General features: G+C 40.0%; 1 protein-coding gene across 13 annotated transcripts in view; it reads right to left on the bottom strand.

Annotated features, from left to right (window-relative positions):
• The window catches only part of znf618 (zinc finger protein 618), a 77471-nt gene that overhangs the window by 12405 nt on the left and 46757 nt on the right, over positions 1 to 18309 (bottom strand). For 7 of the 13 annotated variants that reach the window (XM_015942710.3, XM_015942726.3, XM_015942721.3 and 4 more), the window contains 5 exons: positions 11153 to 11242; positions 10580 to 10660; positions 9527 to 9616; positions 8260 to 8349; positions 7757 to 7846 (listed from right to left, as the gene is read on the bottom strand). In XM_015942710.3, coding sequence (XP_015798196.3) covers positions 7757 to 7846; positions 8260 to 8349; positions 9527 to 9616; positions 10580 to 10660; positions 11153 to 11242 — 441 coding nt within the window. The remainder of the gene's footprint in view (positions 1 to 7756; positions 7847 to 8259; positions 8350 to 9526; positions 9617 to 10579; positions 10661 to 11152; positions 11243 to 18309) is intronic. The other 6 variants (XM_015942745.3, XM_054744398.2, XM_054744399.2 and 3 more) reach the window with 3 other exon arrangements.

Raw genomic sequence — 18309 nt, 5'->3', positions numbered from 1 at the left:
CCACAAGTTACTTGCATTGCATTATTTCAATACCTAAATAATTAAAAATTATCTAAAAATATTTTATACGTATTTATTGATAATGATTTATTTTGTATATTGTAACAGGTGGTTGTTTTCAAGAATGTAATTAAATTAAATTAAATTGGCTTAAAGCACATATGCACACACCACCGGGGCTAATTTATACAATGGTGTGAAAAACAATTTGCCCCCTTCCTGATTTCTTATTCTTTTGCATGTTTGTAGCACAAAATGTTTCTGATCAACAAACACATTTAACCATTAGTCAAAAATAACACAAGTAAACACAAAACACAGTTATAAATGATGGTTTTTGTTATTTAAAGAGAGAACAAAATCCAAACCTACATTGTCCTGTGTGAAAAAGCAATTGCCCCCCTTGTTAAAAAATAACCCAACTGTGGTGTTTCACACCTGAGTTCAATTTCTGTAGCCACCCCCAAGCCTGATTACTGCCACACCTGTTTCAATCAAGAAATCACTTAAATATGAGCTGCCTGACACAGAGAAGTAGACCAAAAGCACCTCAAAAGCTAGACATCATGCCAAGATCCAAAGAAACTCAAGAAGAAACGAGAACAAAAGTAATTGAGATCTATCAGTCTGGTAAAGGTTATAAAGCCATTTCTAAAGCTTTGGGACTCCAGCGAACCACAGTGAGAGCCATTATCCACAATGGCAACAACATGGAACAGTGCTGAACCTTCCCAGGTGTAGAGAAGTAACTCTTACGTTTAATTAGAAACCATAGAGTGTGAAATATCAGGAATTATGAGATATCACCTTAATGGATCTTTGAGTAAAATTTAAACAGAAGATTGGATCTTTTTATTGCAGGGATTGAGCAACACTTTGTATCAACTCCAAGAAAGAGAAGAGAGTCAGGTTTAAAAAGTTAAAAGATTTATTACTAAACAAATTAAACAAGACTAACTTTAAACACTAGGTGTATGGTAGGGCTGCACAATATATCGAAAAATTATCGACATAGCGATAACAGTACGTGCGATAGGCCCATTGCAAAGCACGTCAAAAACGGCGATAAATGTTTGGTTCAAACATTTCCATCCGTGTCATACATAAACTTTTTGTAAACCAACTCTGTTTTTTACGCGGAAGTATTATTTGACCAATCAACTATAGCCCTTCTGATATGCGGCCAATCAGATGGGTCCGTTCACGTAATACGCCCGCCCCCTATGTAGACCCTTACCCCAAAATTCTACTATCTCCGCTCCGCCCCCGCTTTCCACTGCCGCTCGCTTCCCTTGTTCGTCATGCTGGCTCAGATTAACGAACGCACTTTGTGCTGAGGTTTCTGGAATCAGCGCTGCTTTCAAACGTGAGCGTGAGTCTGCTTGGTGTCGTTAAGCAGCTGATAATAACCGGGCTGACTCCGACACGTGCCGGTGAACCAACCCACTTTCATGTAGCTGACGTTAGCCCAGGCTCCGGTTAGCTTCCAGCTAAAAGGCTACAGCACTCTCCTCCCAGTCCCACCCTGCTCAAGAGGGCCTGGAAAAGTTCCCCCACACATCAAAGTGATTTTTCATTTATGAGCTTTTATAACCTTGTTAGTCAGGATAGTTGATTTGCTGCTGCACATAAACTGTCAGTCAGAAGCTCTGCTAGCCGGTTATCTTAAGAGGAGCTAGTTCAATTTGTTAGCTTGTTATCAGAATCATAGTTGCAGTTTCATCATCTGAGCGGCTTTTTAAGATCTAGGTAAACTTGTTCAATTTGGGGTTAAAAACAAACGTTTTCACATATTTTCCATGTAGTTTTTTTGCCAGTTCCTCTTCTGAAAGGTAGACAATTGTTTTTCTCTTTCCCTCAGAAAATCTTAATATTCTCCTAGTTTGGGCCAGCACAGTTCACTTTCCAATTACAGCAACAGTCTTATGTCATAACCACATAAGTGGAGAAAATGCTTAGTAGCAATGAGAGAATTTGCTGTTGCATTTAAGTGATGTTAACTATTATTTAACATTTAAACTTATTTTCTGATTTTTTTTTTATTTATTCCAAAAACTCTAGTAAGGGATGTTTTTCTGTATTTGGAGCATCAGAAAAAGTTTTATGGTGGTGGTGATGTTTTAAAGTCACTGAGAAACTGCATGCATGCGGTTTGTTGTTTTGCTGCTAATACAGTAGCAGGTGAAGCTGCATATTTTTGCAATAAAAATGTTATGTTGTAATGGATTTCATGCATTAGTTTTTGTTTGCTTTGAACCCAGAGCAGACGTCATACGCCAGACGACATCAACACTCCATACTTTAGTATTTGTTCATTTATCGTGAGTAATATCGATATCGCAATATTAAGCACTGTTATCGAATATCGCAGGTTTTCCTAATATCGTGCAGTCCTAGTGTATGGTGTAACTAAGGTGAAGACTGAGGATGGTGTATGTGTGAAATATGTTCAGAACCAGCAAATCCGGAGAAACGATTAGTTCTGATGGGAGTGAAGATGATGTTTCGCTCTAAGCTTTGGTTTGGAGATTGATAACACACACTGAGACGCCATTCTGTCGGTCTACGCACCCTTGGCGGAAGTCCTCGTTAGATCAGGAATGTCGAGGTCCAGCTTGACCCTCTTGGAACAGACGCCTGTAGATATGCAGCGGTTGCCGACCAGACCAGTCTTGAGATACTTCCAGGTCACGACAGTTTTACTGGCATCTAGCAAGACCCTGCAAGGGGTCGTGATGGTTCAGCTTTTATTCTGAAAGGAACCGTTGCAGCAGGTGGAACATGCAACAGATTTAATCCAGCTTGTCGTTAGGTTCTTTCGGCTTTAAGAGGAAAGTTACGGATTGGCCACTCCGACAACTTCTCTACAACGCTTTGAACTCGTGGGCATAGTTTTATAATTTGGATGTTTTGATTTACGGTCGACTCAAAAAAGGACAAAAAGAGGGGATTTACCAAGCACCAACAAAACCACACCTCGCGTCAGATCTGAAAGGTTCTGATTGGATCAGAAAAAGGAAATGTGTCACGTGATTTTAGCATTACATGTGATCAGTCTCTAGTGGAAATATGTAAAGTTATATTACTTATTATTCTCTACTGATCATAAACATTGTCATTTCACAGATTGGTTCACATTTTATTATTGGACTAACACTTTGTTTGATTAGCTTATTAAAAACAGAGAAAGAATTCTTTGATTTATTATTATTTAAAGGGAAAGAGTTCTGTCTTCTTTCTTGTGCTGTTTGGAGAAGCAATAATTTAGATAAGCACAGAGCATAAGTGGCCTTGACCCATCCTTGTAGATTACGTTTGAGTCAGAAACCTCAGGTTTTGCTTTGAGCAGAGCAAAACAGAGCAGGGCCTTTTAGGTCAGAAATGGACAATTCATCGCGCTACACAGGAGTGGGCGGCCGACCAAAATTACCCCAAGAGCGCAGAGACAACTCATCCGAGAGGTCACAAAAGACCCCAGGACAACTTCTAAAGAACTGCAGGCCTCACTTGCCTCAATTAAGGTCAGTGTTCACGACTCCACCATAAGAAAGAGACAGGGCAAAAATGGCCTGCATGGCAGATTTCCAAGACGCAAACCGCTGTTAAGCAAAAACAACATTAGGGCTCGTCTCAATTTTGCTAAGAAACACCTCAATGATTGCCAAGACTTTTGGGAAAAGACCTTGTGGACTGATGAGACAAAAGTTGAACTTTTTGGAAGACAAATGTCCCGTTACATCTGGCGTAGAAGTAACACAGCATTTCAGACAAAGAACATCATACCAACAGTAAAATATGGTGGTGGTAGTGTGATGGTCTGGGGTTGTTTTGCTGCTTCAGGAACTGGAAGGCTTGCTGTGATAAATGGAACCATGAATTCTACTGTCTACCAAAACATCCTGAAGGAGAATGTCTGGCCATCTGTTCGTCAACTAAAGCTGAAGTGAACTTGGGTGCTGCAGCAGGACAATGACCCAAAACACACCAGCAAATCCACCTCTGAATGGCTGAAGAACAACAAAATGAAGACTTTGGAGTGGCCTAGTCAAAGTCCTGACCTGAATCCTATTGAGATGCTATGGCATGACCTTAAAAAGGCGGTTCATGCCAGAAAACCCTCAAATAATGCTGAACTACAACAATTCTGCCAAGATGAGTGGGCCAAAATTCCTCCAGAGTGCTGTAAAAGACTCGTAGCAAGTTATCGCAAACGCTTGATTGCAGTTATTGCTGCTAAGGGAGGCCCAACCAGTTATTAGGTTCATGGGGCAATTACTTTTTCACACAGGGTCATGTAGGTTTGGATTTTGTTCTCTCCCTAAATGATTAAAAACCATCATTTCAAAACTGCATTTTGTGTTTACTTGTGTTATCTTTGACTAATGGTGAAATGTATTTGATGATCAGAAACATTTTGTGTGACAAACATGCAAAAGAATAAGAAATCAGGAAGGGGGCAAATAGTTTTTCACACCACTGTAGATTACCCGCAGCTCCCTGGTGGTTAATGTCCACATCATAACTGCAGATTAAGCAAAATGCATGGTGAGGTAGGTAGAGGGTCACAAGCATGGCCACAATTTTTTATTAGATAATTTTGTCATTAATTTGGCAAAAAAAATATTTATTATTCATTCTTCCTGTTTTATTTGAACTATTTATTGTTATTTGTTTCATATAAAGCTGAATTGGTTCGCTTTCAAGTTTCTAATGTGGAAAAGTTAATTCCAGCCAACTTTTCCACTTCCTGCATCTTCAATCTGCTCTAATTATAAAATGTTTCATTTCTTGGGTGACCAACATAAACTCTTGAAATAAACATAACCTACTGTTTATAAACCTGTAGTACTGAACAAACATGTTGCTAACATAAACCAAACTCACAAAACATCATTGAAAAAAGTTGCCTTATTTGGACTTTCACTGTCTTTTATGGATTTTACAGTTATTGTAGAATAATCTAGCTCAGGTCCAAAGAGTTTAAGTGTTGTAGTTTTGAGCTGGAACAGATGAAACTTGTGTGTTTTTTCTACTGTAACAAATCAAATTAAGGTTTCACAAATCACAAACTATGTTTTAAAGGCCCCATGTGTGAAATGCATTGAAATCATGATGAAAATGTGACTCTTTAGCGCCATGCAGTTCAGAGAACGTATTGCAGCTACGGTGGCTCACTCATGAGTTTGGTTGTATAATCAATTTCCAACCTGTGTAGCCTAGCCCACACTAAGCTTAAAACAAGCTACTTGACCTCTTTAAAAAACATTTATAATTATGACTGTTTTATCAGCCTACCAGTCCTGATGGAAGCAAGCTAGTTCTGTTGTTGAAGCTGTCAACATTCACACACGGAGGAGGGGTGACGTCAGCCGGGAGGTCAGGTGTTGTGAGAAATTGTGTTCCCCTGAAATATTCTGTCCCCCCTCGTGTCGGGAGATCGCATTTCTGGCTTTTTTCACAGCATTTGTGATCAACTTTTATGGGGAAATGATGTAATGTAATGTAATAATTTTATGCTTGTGATTTTTATCTGTAATTCCTCCTAAAAAAAATAAAAAAGATACAGTAAAAACATTCTTGTTCACTCTTTGCAGCAAGCTTATTTATCATTTTTGAAAGTTATGTAAAAAGATGTAATCTCACTCAATTTAACCATCTTTTATTTGAGGTAGTTTAGTCCTCATGATGGACAATAAGTTCTGTGGATTTGGAAATATTTGCTCTTGACTGCCTAAGGGACACACAATATTTCAGAGGAACATAATTTCCCCGTTTCACGTGGATCACTGTGCCTGGATGTAAATAAACTGGCTGCCGCTACCAGTTTATATGGATATGGAGCAATCACTGGCTGATAGTTAACCAGGCTGGTGAAGAGTGTTGGTGAGCCGGGGACATGCTGGAGATCACGTAAACAATGCGGACTTATGCATCAGCTAATCGTGGCTCACAGTTGGCATGGTGGAGATTGGCGTCACGAGCTACTAGTTAGCCATGGCTAGAGTTGGGGAGACACTGTGTATGCTGTGTGTAAACTCCCACAGATTACCAGCAAAAGGAGAACCAAATCTAAAAGTAATGTTTGAGAAGAAGCCCTCTGTGTCGAAGCATCTCTGTAACATGTGGAGAACAACATCGCTGTTAGTAAAGTGTTGTGGAGATCAAGTAAACAACGCTGCTTTAGCCACTGGCTAGCGATTGAGCGCTGGAGTGTGTTGGGCGAGACGGCAGCCTGCAGGACGAGAGGAGACTTGAGTAGAAGGAGTTTGGAAAGGACACGTTGGGACCGGGTCAGAAGTTCTGGTACTAGGAAAAGACGGATGTACAACTTGAGGTGAGTTTGGGAGTCAGAGACACTAATCGGAGGCTGGCGTCAAAGATAATAGATGGCGGGGGTCTGAACATATGCAGCTTCCTTGTGTTGGACATGATGAGGAACAGAAAAATTGTATGTGTCTTTTGATTTAATTGCTTTTTTATTCAAACTAACAAGTAGTGCAACAGTGTAGCTATTCATTTTTATTTTAGTTGAATTAGCAGACTCCATGCTTCCGGGGCGCACTGCTGCCCTCTGCTGGTTCTTTCAGGTTACAGTCATAGACCAAACGGGTAACGTGGAGCTAGTATGTCCCTAAACAGCTACTGTATTTTAAGATGGCGGATGACCATGGAGCGTCGACCACAGTTTATGTATATAAAATGTATAAATTCGAGTTGACAGGAATATTTAGAATTGATGTTGGTGAGAAATATTAGTGAAAAAGGACAAGTTTGTGAACTGGAAACACAAGATTTGATAGTAAACTGGTAAGAATATCACACACTGGGCCTTTAAGGACTCAGCTATGAGTTTTAAATAATCTAGTTAAAGTCTGAAGAGTCTAGGTGTTGTAGATTTTGAGCTCAGCCAATTCTAATGGTTCTCTTTTGCTTTTTGTAATATTTTTTGTTCTTGATAAATAAATAAATAAACAAAAAAATATTAACATCGACAAGCCATCTCTGAGGTGATCCATAAGCAGGGTTGGTACACATAACTTCAACAACTGAATTTGCTTCAGCTTCTAATGTTGATTTGCACAAACCCGATGTTTTAACGCACAGAGCGCACCGCGGGAGCAATCTTGTAATGAGTGCGTGCATTTTGCCACTTGCACGCTACGGAGGGTAGGAGGAATGGGTTTTAACAACAGAACCGAGCAGTAAGTGGGCATGGTGAGGGCGGGACGTGACTACAAAGCAGCTGAGAACCTTTCTAGATAGTTTCTGATTTACGAAGCGGAGATTACGTGCAGCTGTGCGTACTCCATGTTTGATAGATCACAAACCTACTTGGCGTAAGTAAATTTTTTTTTGCTGAGCTTAAGTACGGTTTTAGTAAGGATTCTACGCAATGTTTGATAAATGAGACCCCAGAACAGCAGCGAGTGGGAACTGGAGGATGCAGCAGGGAGGAGGGGGGCGGGGGTGTTACGCTATAGGTTAGGCAGATTTGTTTTTGTCCGCTTTTCTACGGTGACTGGCTTAAACTTCTTCACCACGCTGCTGAGTTGTGTTGTCAGACAGGAGTACAACACGTGCAAATTTGCTGCAGAACTCACGTGTCTGCAGCTTTTTGCGTAGTTAAGAGGGGTGAGACGTACCAGCGTAATTAGATGAAAACTTCTGTGCTTGTTACACAAAATGTGTACAGATTGGCAGGTCTGCAAATGTAAACAACAACAAATACAATGAGTGAAAATAAAGTTATACTTACTTTTTATTTTAGCAGCTTGGCTGTGGCCATATTTACTCATGTCAATCCCAGTGCAATCCTGAGCCCGTGAAGCTTTTAAATCAAATGTGCCTTTAACAAAAAAAGTATTCAGTTAGACAAAATCTGAATGATGCAGTGAGGATGAAATTATAATAAAGTTTAAAAATGTAAACCATTTATTAACTATAGGAAGCTCAACCCATGGGAAACAAAAGGAAAAATATTCAATCAAGAGGAAAATTTTAAAACGAGTGCAACAACTGTGGAAGATAAAAACAAGTTGAATGAATTTAGCCAGACTAAAAAGATTTTAAAGCAACTGGAAGGAAAACTCAGTTTTTTTAGTTCACAGTTTATTTTCCTTTGCTATTTCAAGAATAATGCCATTGTTACTCTTATTTTTCATCTTAATAAGCGAAGATTTTTTAAATTGCGTCAGTAATTTCTATAAATAAAATCAAACAACTGAGTGAACATTCAGCCACGGGTGTAGATAAACTCACCTAGTGGTGTGTGAAGAGCAACGTGCTCCTGGTAGGGGTTAAAGTACTTGTACTGTTTCCCACAGAACTCACAAACATAACTTCCTGTTTCTGGAGACAAGAAATCACACAGACAAACCTTTTGTTTTCACTAGCATCCATGTTAGCCACAAAACAAGAATGATATCAGTTGAAATCAAGTTCAACGGATTGGATGTCTATTAAAAGAGGAACAGAAGATGTTAAGGGCTGTTTTGTGTCATCATGAAGAAGTGGAGAAAACGAAACTGATATCAGATGCTGATTTAAACTTAGGGCTGCTTGATTAATTGAATTTTAATCACAAATACGTTCTGGGTTTTGAACGATTATCAAAACAAAACAAGCTGATTATTTGTTGTCCCTTCGCAGTTTACTTCCACACTGCTCTGAGTTGCAAATCAAGCACACCTCACACACACTGTTGCCAACTTAGCAACTTTGCTGCTATTTTTAACAACTTTTCAGACCAAGACAGCGAACAACCTAGAAACATTTCTGAGGACCATAGCTACTTTCTGTCGTTGATAATTCTCTGCAGGTTACGCAATGGGCATGAGACACGCATTTGACTGTCTTCATGCACTCTCACGGCACACCTCCAATTTCTCAGGTTTGTAAAAAATAATAGTTCATCTATCTGAGGGACACGTTGCATCGTGGTACTGTACACACTCCACTACAGCACCATTGGACAGGAACTACATAATTATTATGCAGCAGGTTGTGGAAGTTCACTGCAATATATTTCCCTTATTATTTTTATATTACAAACGTTTGCACTGCATACCTCCCTTTTGCTGTCATTTGCAGTATGTGTTTTATCAAATTGTGTATGTATTGGGTAGGTTTAAATAAGTGAAATTTCAGCCTATACCCTTTCGGTCATAAACAGTGAGCAAGTGTATATTGGCTCTTTTACACAAGAAATCAGAAGTTGTGCTTACAATTATCTTGTTTACATTCATTTTTCAATTCAACTAATTGTGCCCTGTGCAATGTTATGACTGAATAAATACATAAATGATAATAAAGAAAAACACTAATTAAATATTGTCTTACATAACCGAGGTCTCAATTTCAGTCAAAATAATCATGATTATCATTTTCGCCATAATCGAGCAGCCATATTTGAAGTTTTTCTAATCAGATTCCCATTCATCAGGGGTTTCCACATAAAGAACGGGGGGTTGACACAATATTCCCCATATTAGAACCAGTGGTGCAGTGACAAGTGCAGGGTTCCCACCTGCAAACACTGCCAACCGTGTCTGAAGGGACATGAGCTGCCATCTGTTGAACCCCTGGTCTTTGTGAAGGTGGCTGTGTGATTTTTCTCCTGTGAAAGAAGACTTTTGGACTCATACTAAAAATGCTTGCCGACGTACAATGTCATTTTTCTTACATGGATCATCAACATTAATTTCACCAAAAACTGTGTTTTAAATGAACACATGTGGGCTGCGTGCAAAAGTGTGGTGCCAACAAACTACATCATAATTTAAAACGGAGACAGTAGATTTTCCAATCATTCAAATGGAGATTTAAAAACATACAGGGTTTCAACTGCAGTCCAGACCATTGCAATCATTGCATTCTTTTGAGTTATTTTACTAAGCAATGAAAAAATCAGCAAAAACGTACTTAATGATTTAGTGAATTTGATGACAATGCTCTAGCATAGAAACTTAGACAAACCGTTGCAGTAGTTAAAAATATTTTGCTCTGAAAGTTGGTCTTGTCCAGTGAACCTCAACTGGCAACCCACGAGCCACTTGCAGCCCACCAGGCCTTTCTACTTGTTTATTTATTTATTTATTTTTATTCATATCAGTATTTCTTGTTTCAATGAATGTTTTAGGTTGCACCAAAAAAGTAAAGCTGGTGAAAGATATTTTTTGTCTTTATTCCCATTCAGAGTTGTTATAGAGAACCTATTTGATTGTTATGGTTTGTTTTTGTTGTTTTTTTTTTACCTGATTGTAAACGCTGGTCACTACTTAGCAGTATGCACAAGTGAACATTCACCTATTCACAGCAGCCGTTTATCAATAATCTGATTTAGAATCGCATTCAAAATAAGAAATAATGATCCGCACAAATTAATAAATGTATAGATTTCAGAGGATATTCTTTCACTTTGTTAATTTAACTCTTCCTGGTAACAACTTTCAAATATTGTTAGTTTGCAAATATTTTGTCTTGAAAAATGCACAACAGGGCTTCAAAACAAATGTGACTATTGAAAAGTATGAATTTTGAGCACACCTCTCTAATTCAACAATAAATCAAACCATCTTACTTGGTCCAATTTTCTGATAGGGTTCAACGGGCTCCTCCTCTTTAAGACCATCAACAGGTAACACCACTGAATCAAATGGATCTGAGACAGAGTTCAATGAAAGCATTTAGCATGAAATACTCCAAAAATCAAAACAACTACATTTTCACACATGTACCTCGTGCACGCATAGCTCAATCTTACTACTTTTACTTATTGTGTCATGCACACTAAATAATTCATTAACAGCCAACATATGTAGGAAAAACACATTTTAATGAACAGAGACTAGGATTAGAAAGTGGAAATCTTCTTATTTTGAGATTGTCAGATTGTCTTTCTGTTAATCTCTCCAAATGCTGTTCAGCTTTTCATTCTTTCAAGTTTGACCCTCAAGGCTAAATTTTAAACAAAAGTGCATAAAAAATACTGAATCATGTAATTAGTTGCACTAAACATCCAAACCATAACTACGCATACATATTAGTACACAAAGCAGTTTTTATTTTGTTTATTTACTTCTTTTACATTTAATAGTTACTATTAAAATAAGAACTTATATAAGTTGGAAATGTTTAAATGTACAACAGTTACCACCAACTGCATGCAGATCGCGGTGCTCCTGGAAACAGCTGTAGTATTTATACTTCTTGCCACAGATGTCACAGGAGTAACGGAAGCTGCCTGTAAATAAATAGACAGGAAACCAAAGAGCTTACATTGGATTTAGCCAAAAGGTTGGCAGGCAAAGTTTTAAGTGGCAGAACCAGCAGATAATTAACAGACCTTTATTAACAAACAAACTAATATTGAGTAAATAATCACTTTTGCACAATACATGTAATATTTCAGCACAATTCACAGTTAAATCACTGGGAGACGTTGGATAACAACTGTGGGATCTATGGGGCCATTTTAATCTGTAAAGCACTTTGAGTTGCATTTTTGGTATGAAAAGTGCTATATAAATAAAGTTGATTTGATTTGAACTGAAGCTCATACATGGCAAGCACATTTCCAAGGTCAATCAGTATGTTTCAGCAAAGAAGATCTAACATTTCTTTGTTACCAATTTGTAAAAAAAGTAAAAAAGTGTTCTAAAATGAGTTGTTTTCAATCGTTATTCAATAAATAAATAAATAAATAAATTAACAAACAAAAAAAGTATTAGATGATAAAATGACAGCTTAATGACAGGACTAGCAAACTGCCTGAATGTTTATTCAACAGAAAATTTTATGGAGGAAATTAAAAAGTTGGTTTATGACCAGAATCTGTCATCTGCATTGTGAGAAAACAGCAACCTTACCGATAAGAACAACATATCAATATTGTTTTTCATAAGTATAGTCTATAAATAAAAAATATAAGCTTTCATAAAAGCCAGATGATATTCTGCCAAATATTTATAGGGTTTTTGTTCGATCTAACAGCAGCTGGTGTTTAGCGCCACTGGTACCTCTGCTGATGCCCTACTGTGCTGTGCTCATGTATCGATCCATGTGCCCACTTATCTTAAGATGCCTGATATGAACTTCCATGTTGTGGGAAGACAGGTTATTGGCTGATAGTTGCATGGGACTGTAGCCTTTGAGGGATCCTTCAAGGTCAGGGGTCTCATTTATCAAGCTTGCTTACGCACAAAATGGGGTCGGAAACCGCGTAAACAACTTTCTAAGCAAACTTTGGGATTTATTTTTAAAAAATCGTAGCAGAAAAATGTGCGCAACTTTAAGTTGACTAAGGACCTGGCTGACGCACATTTTGGACAGAGAGCACTGCTGCTGAGACGGATACATTTATGAATTCCAGCAGCATTATCACTTGTACCGCTGTAAGTGCACACAGAGCAACCCCCCCCACACACACACACACACACACACACACACACACACACACACACACACTCACACACACACACACAGCCTGAAGCGCAGCCCCCGCCCCGACATGCAGGATATCAGCAGGGGGCCAGATTGATACAGAATGTCATGCGTCGTTTATAGGATCAACACGGAAGGAATGATTTTCATATTTTATTTTCTTGCCAAGTGTGCTTGAAATTTCTGTCAGAACATCACATCTTTTGTGAAGTTCGTCTCGCACTTCGTTCACCGCACTAATCATGTCCCTCTGTGCCTGCAGGACAGCAGCGTCAGTTAGCACCCAGCAACTTCCAGGTGAGCCATGCACCCGAGGCGCACTGGTGGGATAGGCCAGCCCTGCAGCCACATCTTCAGTCGCCGCCCGTGATGCCTCGTTGGACACTTCGTCCAGAGTCACTGGGGGGACACAACGAGATTTGGTTTTGTTTTATATTTTGATGACGGACACGTTTCAACTGTATTAATAAAAGGCTTAACACGTTACCAGTAGGGCTGGGGGTAAACGATTATTTTTAAAACGATTATTCTGACGATTATTTTATCGAATAGTCGACAATTCTAATGACTATTTAGACGATTAATCAAGTGATTTTTTTTGCACAATTAATAAAAACAAGAAAATCTAAAATAAATTCCTCCAAAAATTGATAAATTGTTACTGTAAGAGAATAAACACTACAGACCTTCCATTTTGTATAACACTGCTTTTATTGTGTTGTGGTTGGTTATGTTCTGGTGACATGTAGAACTTGGGAGTGCAGGCTGCTGCCTGAGAGGTGGTTGGAGACAGAGTGTCTCCATGCTGCTTTGTTTTGGTCACTTATGTGCGTGAGGCGAGTGGTGTTACTCTTCCTGGGGAGTTTGGTTCGTGTGCAAAAAGGAAGGGACAATAACATGGGATTTAAAATGATGATCAGGTTTATTTACAACAAAAAATCATAAATGTTTCCATCCACAGGTCGGGAATAATAAAACTAATTCTGCCTGTGGGGAATTAAAACAAAAGTACAAATAACTAGGGATGTCCCACTGGGCAAAGATTACTGGGTTCTGGACCAAAATAAGGATCTCCAAAGGTCCAAACTCTAAACTGGGTGGTTAAACCAAACTCAAGGTGATATTTTAAACTAAACTGAAAACCCACAACACTCTAAATGTAATAAAAGGGAGTTCTACACCACAAAACAGATGAACTCTAAACCAAAACGTAACAGCTTATCCAAATGCAAGAAGCTGTTAGCGAAAATGCTAACAGTAGCTTTACCAACGTTAAATTCAAGTTACCAAGTTAATAAACCAAAATACCCAGCAAACAGACCAGCAAGGAGGGGAGACTGCTACCACAAAAACAGCTCTCCTAATGTCTGAAAGAAGCTCCTTTATGAAGGGAGAAACGCTCCCGATGATTTTATACATCTGCGGTAGAGACGAAGCAGCGCATTTGACAGCGGAAGTTGTTGTCCGTTGCCGGGAGACGAAGGCGGGCAAAACAAGAAAGGAATCTAGTAGCGGACGGACATTGATCTGGTTCTTCGGTATTTGGCAGAGATGTTAGTGAAGGCGGAGAGGAGGGTGAACTAGAGGAAGAACAGACAAGATTCCTCATCTATTTATAAACTCCCGGGGACGCAACAAGTGGGCGTGGTCCGTCGACTACCGGATCTGACGTTGACAAATTTTTAGAATCGAGCTGTCAACGCAGTCGACGCTTCGCTACAGCTCTAGTTACCAGTCTCCTCTGCGGTCAGTGACTCCCTCATTGTCCGGCACGACGCCATGCACACTTGTCGGTTCGAGTACGGGGGATCAGAGGTGCCAGGGCCTCCGCCAGTGGCAGACACACTCTGGTGGTGGCAAGCCTTTTTTTTTTTGCCTCCACCTTTAGATTGGGCCATTTTTTTTATATCCGCCACATATCTTTCTGAAGAAGTCACAGCATTGACAGCTTCAGCAAAGCTGTGCCACTTTGTGTATTTTCTTTTATTTGTTTTGCAAAAGCACTTCCTTTCATTTTTCCACCTCACCCACAAGTACCTCAATTTCTGCTTCGGTGAAATTGCACTTTCTTGATCTGCGGTCGCCATCGTTAATGGTGGACTGCTGCAACAAGCCAGCTTATGTATGTGCATGAGATCCACAAGGCACTTTGCATTGACCATTTATGGCAGAAAGTGGGCGTGTTGAGGGCGGGATGTGATCCAGAAACACCTGAGCCCCAGTTCTAGGTAAAGTGTGATTTAGGGCTGGGCGATATGGACGAAAACTTATATCTTGATATTTTTTAGCTGAATTCCAATATACGATATATATTTCGATATTTTTCCTCCTGTAAAATAATTACAAGTTAACTCACTTCAAGCTGTCTTGAGAAATTATATACATAAACTAGTAGATTAAATGCATAAAAATGTATTGATTCTAGTCAAACTATAACCTTAGTGCATATTCTCTACCAGTCTGAGCTTTAGAAACACTGGTACAGCTGTCTGTTAAAACACACACACACACACACACACACACACACACACACACACACACACACACACACACACACACACACACACAGTTGAGACCTAGAGGTGTATCAAATGTCCCACAGGCACTTTTTATTTATATATTTATAAATAATGTAAAATTATTTAAATTTCATCTAGAGGTGGCCATATCGTTTATTTCTTGTCCAGAGAATAAAACATGTTAAACTAAATTTATGATGATGTAATTGCATCTACTGAAGATCACATGGGTTGTGGAATTATTAGTTATCAGGGCAAACATGGCTGGAGTCTAACAGTATTGGCTCAGCTATTATACTGTAATGACTCAGTCTCTGGTTGCTCTTTTATGAGTATTATTTTCGGGCTACTGTCGCCCTAACCCACGCCTTACAAACTCTTAACTTTTTCAACAGAATCGCTCTTAACGGAGTATTTACTAGCATAGCTAACCAGAGCAGAAAAAAACGAAACCGGAACAACATTTCTCACCCGTGGAGCTCGCCTTCAAAATAAAATGGTAACTCTATAGTTTACTATTCTAACCCTGAGGTAATTTGGCCACTCCGGCTATCCATAGATGTTTCCTGATTACACAGGGGAGGGAGGGGTTTGGCTTGTCTCCGCACAAGCAAGATGGATAAACAGAACTCCATTGGCGTTGAACGTCCCAAAAATAATTAAAAACCAGGACACCAAATGCAAAGTTTCGAGTAGCAAATTTACCCAGAGGCTCTCAGATTGAGCAAACTTGTGAGAATACACGTAATAGCTGCTTAGAGACGGAGCAACATGTCGCTAGCATAGCAGTTTGACAAGTTATATCGATAGAAAGATATACAGTCACCTTATATCTTATAGAAAAATTATACCAATATTTTAAAAATATCAATATATCGCCCAGCCCTAGTGTGATTTACAAAGTTGAGATTGCGTGAAGCTGTACATACTCCATGTTTTATAGGTCACAAATTTACTTGGCATAAGTACTTTTTTTTTTTTTTTTTTGCTGAGCTTAAGTATGGTTTTAGTAAGAATTCCACTCAATGTTTTATAAATGAGACCCCAGGAGTGTTTGCCCTTCAGTTAGCCATCGTGAGTCCCATCCTTTAGCAGCTGGTTCATTTGTGCTGTCAGGCGCCCATGGAGTGCAGTGAGCTTTTCAAGCCAGTAGGCGTGGATCATGTCAGGCCCTGGAGCTGTCAGTTTTTGATACTTGAGACTTATTCTTGAATGTCTGCCACAGCGATGGATACTGAGTTCTGCTCCGTGAGGTTGCTGATTGTTTCACTTATTGAGGCTTCGAGTTGATGTCAACTCCCCGCTGACCTTGTGACCTGGCTTTCCCTTGCCGTAGCATTTGTGTTGTATCTCGTCAATCTCAAGTTGTGATAGCAGTTGCTGTTTCAGGATGCTGGAACAATGAACTATTAGTTTTTTGTCTGTTAGTGTTGAGTACGGGTTTCAAAGTAGCCATTCTTCCTGCATTGTCTACACGTAACCCCTCTGACTAGGGTTAGTGGAGTAGTAGCATTCCAATGGAGCCAGGTTCTCGCATCTCACCCATTTATGTCTTGTTCCATTTCTATCTTCCGGTAGCCCTCTTTTCATCTGGGTGCTCTGTTTTCCCAGCACCTGACGCAGACCTTATCTAGCCGGGCGATGCCTGCGCTGGCATCTCGTGCATTTTAGTTTCTCTCATTGCAATATGAGGTAGGCAGTTGCACCAAGGGTCTTGTCTAATGACCCACACTGAACGTTGGTATTTGCCTCAGCCCAGATTCAAACCCGAGGTGAAAATTGGGTGCCTTACCAGTGTTGCACGCGCGATGAAAAAACTGAGATGAACTTTTTTTTAGACGCAACACTGCCACATCTTTTCAATTTACTTTTGTCCCTCAGAACTTTATTGAACAAAGGTTAAGTTACTTGTTTTGGGTAAGGAAGATGCTTTTTACTGGCACACAATGTGGCAATCTAGGTGCTGTGGAGGAAAATAGAGAAACCACCAGAGACACAAAGGCAGGCACAGTCCAATGTTTGAGGTCAAAAGTGAAACTACGGGTAGATTGGCTAATGCTAGTGGGTAGCAGGCTCACAATGGTAAATGGCCTGTAATTGATATAGCACCTTCTAGAGTCCTGGAACCCCCCAAGACACTTTACAATACAATCAGTCATTCACACAAACATTCACACCCTGGTGGTGATGAGCTACAATGTAGCCACAGCTGCCCTGGGGTGGATTAACAGAGGTGAGGCTGCCGAGCACTGGAAACCGGTTTCTTTTGACCACCACCAGCAGGCAAGTTTTTTTGCCCAAGGACACAATGACAATGACAGCGACAAACTGAGCGGGGCTCAAACCTGCAACCTTCTGATTATGGGCACTTAAATCCTGTGCCACAGTCACCCCCCAAATGGGGTTCTGAAAAACGTAACTATCATGAAATTAAGAATGACTAAACTCTACAAGCGGGAAAAAAATCCCCACCATCCTGTTAATTGACCTTTCGCCGCCCCGCCTCCAAAACGGCCATTGTCCAATTACACATCATAGCAACTTTTACTGTGTGAGGAGGTCCGACAACTTCAAGCAAGAAGAACAGCGTTGCGCCCACAGCGTAGAGCCCTGCACAGGCCTAAAATCTGAGCCCGTGTCTGGCCCGGCCCGAGGGGGTGGAGCCCCAACCCGACCCGGTCTGAAAAGGTTTTCAGGATTCTCTGGCCCGACCCGAGCCTGACTTTTTTTTTAACCAACTAAATGAAAACAAAGTGCGTCAATCCTGACCAATGTGTTAAAAGAAGTGCAGGATCAGATCAATTTGTTTTTCCCTCATTTACCGTCACGGAGATGACGGCGCAGGCTCTGGTGGTAATCAAGTTAAAATTGATCTCTTTCCAACAATTTTCACAAGAAAACAAAACAGTTAAAAGCAGGGCTTGTGTTGTGTTGACCGGATAGTTCCCGTATTTGACAGTTTATTTTGACGGAGAAAGAACGGAAAGAATTACCCCGACGCATGCAGACGAACTGACATTTTATTCATTACACTCATCGCAGATGTAGCTAAATCACCCAGGAAAAGATTCCCAACAACAGCTCGCTGTCAGCGCATATGTGCACAGCGAGCTGAAGTTGTGGAGATTGGCTTGGAGCGCGTTGCAGAACCAGAGCTCATGCGGGAAGATTCCTCCCACTGAAGCGAGTGTTTTCCAAACCCTGTCGCTCAGAGAGACTTGTCACTTAGAAAATGTTCCCTGATTATGAAACTTTGGCTGAATAGTGCTTGTTCCTGTCTCCAATGTGGCGACACATCCAGGAGCCTGTCTGAGGAGAATCCCAGAATCTGACATCCTCTTCAACTCAG

The sequence above is a fragment of the Nothobranchius furzeri genome, chromosome 6, assembly GCF_043380555.1.
Source record: "Nothobranchius furzeri strain GRZ-AD chromosome 6, NfurGRZ-RIMD1, whole genome shotgun sequence".
Taxonomy (NCBI): Eukaryota; Metazoa; Chordata; class Actinopteri; order Cyprinodontiformes; family Nothobranchiidae; genus Nothobranchius; species Nothobranchius furzeri.
This window is presented reverse-complemented; position numbering and strand designations above follow the sequence as displayed.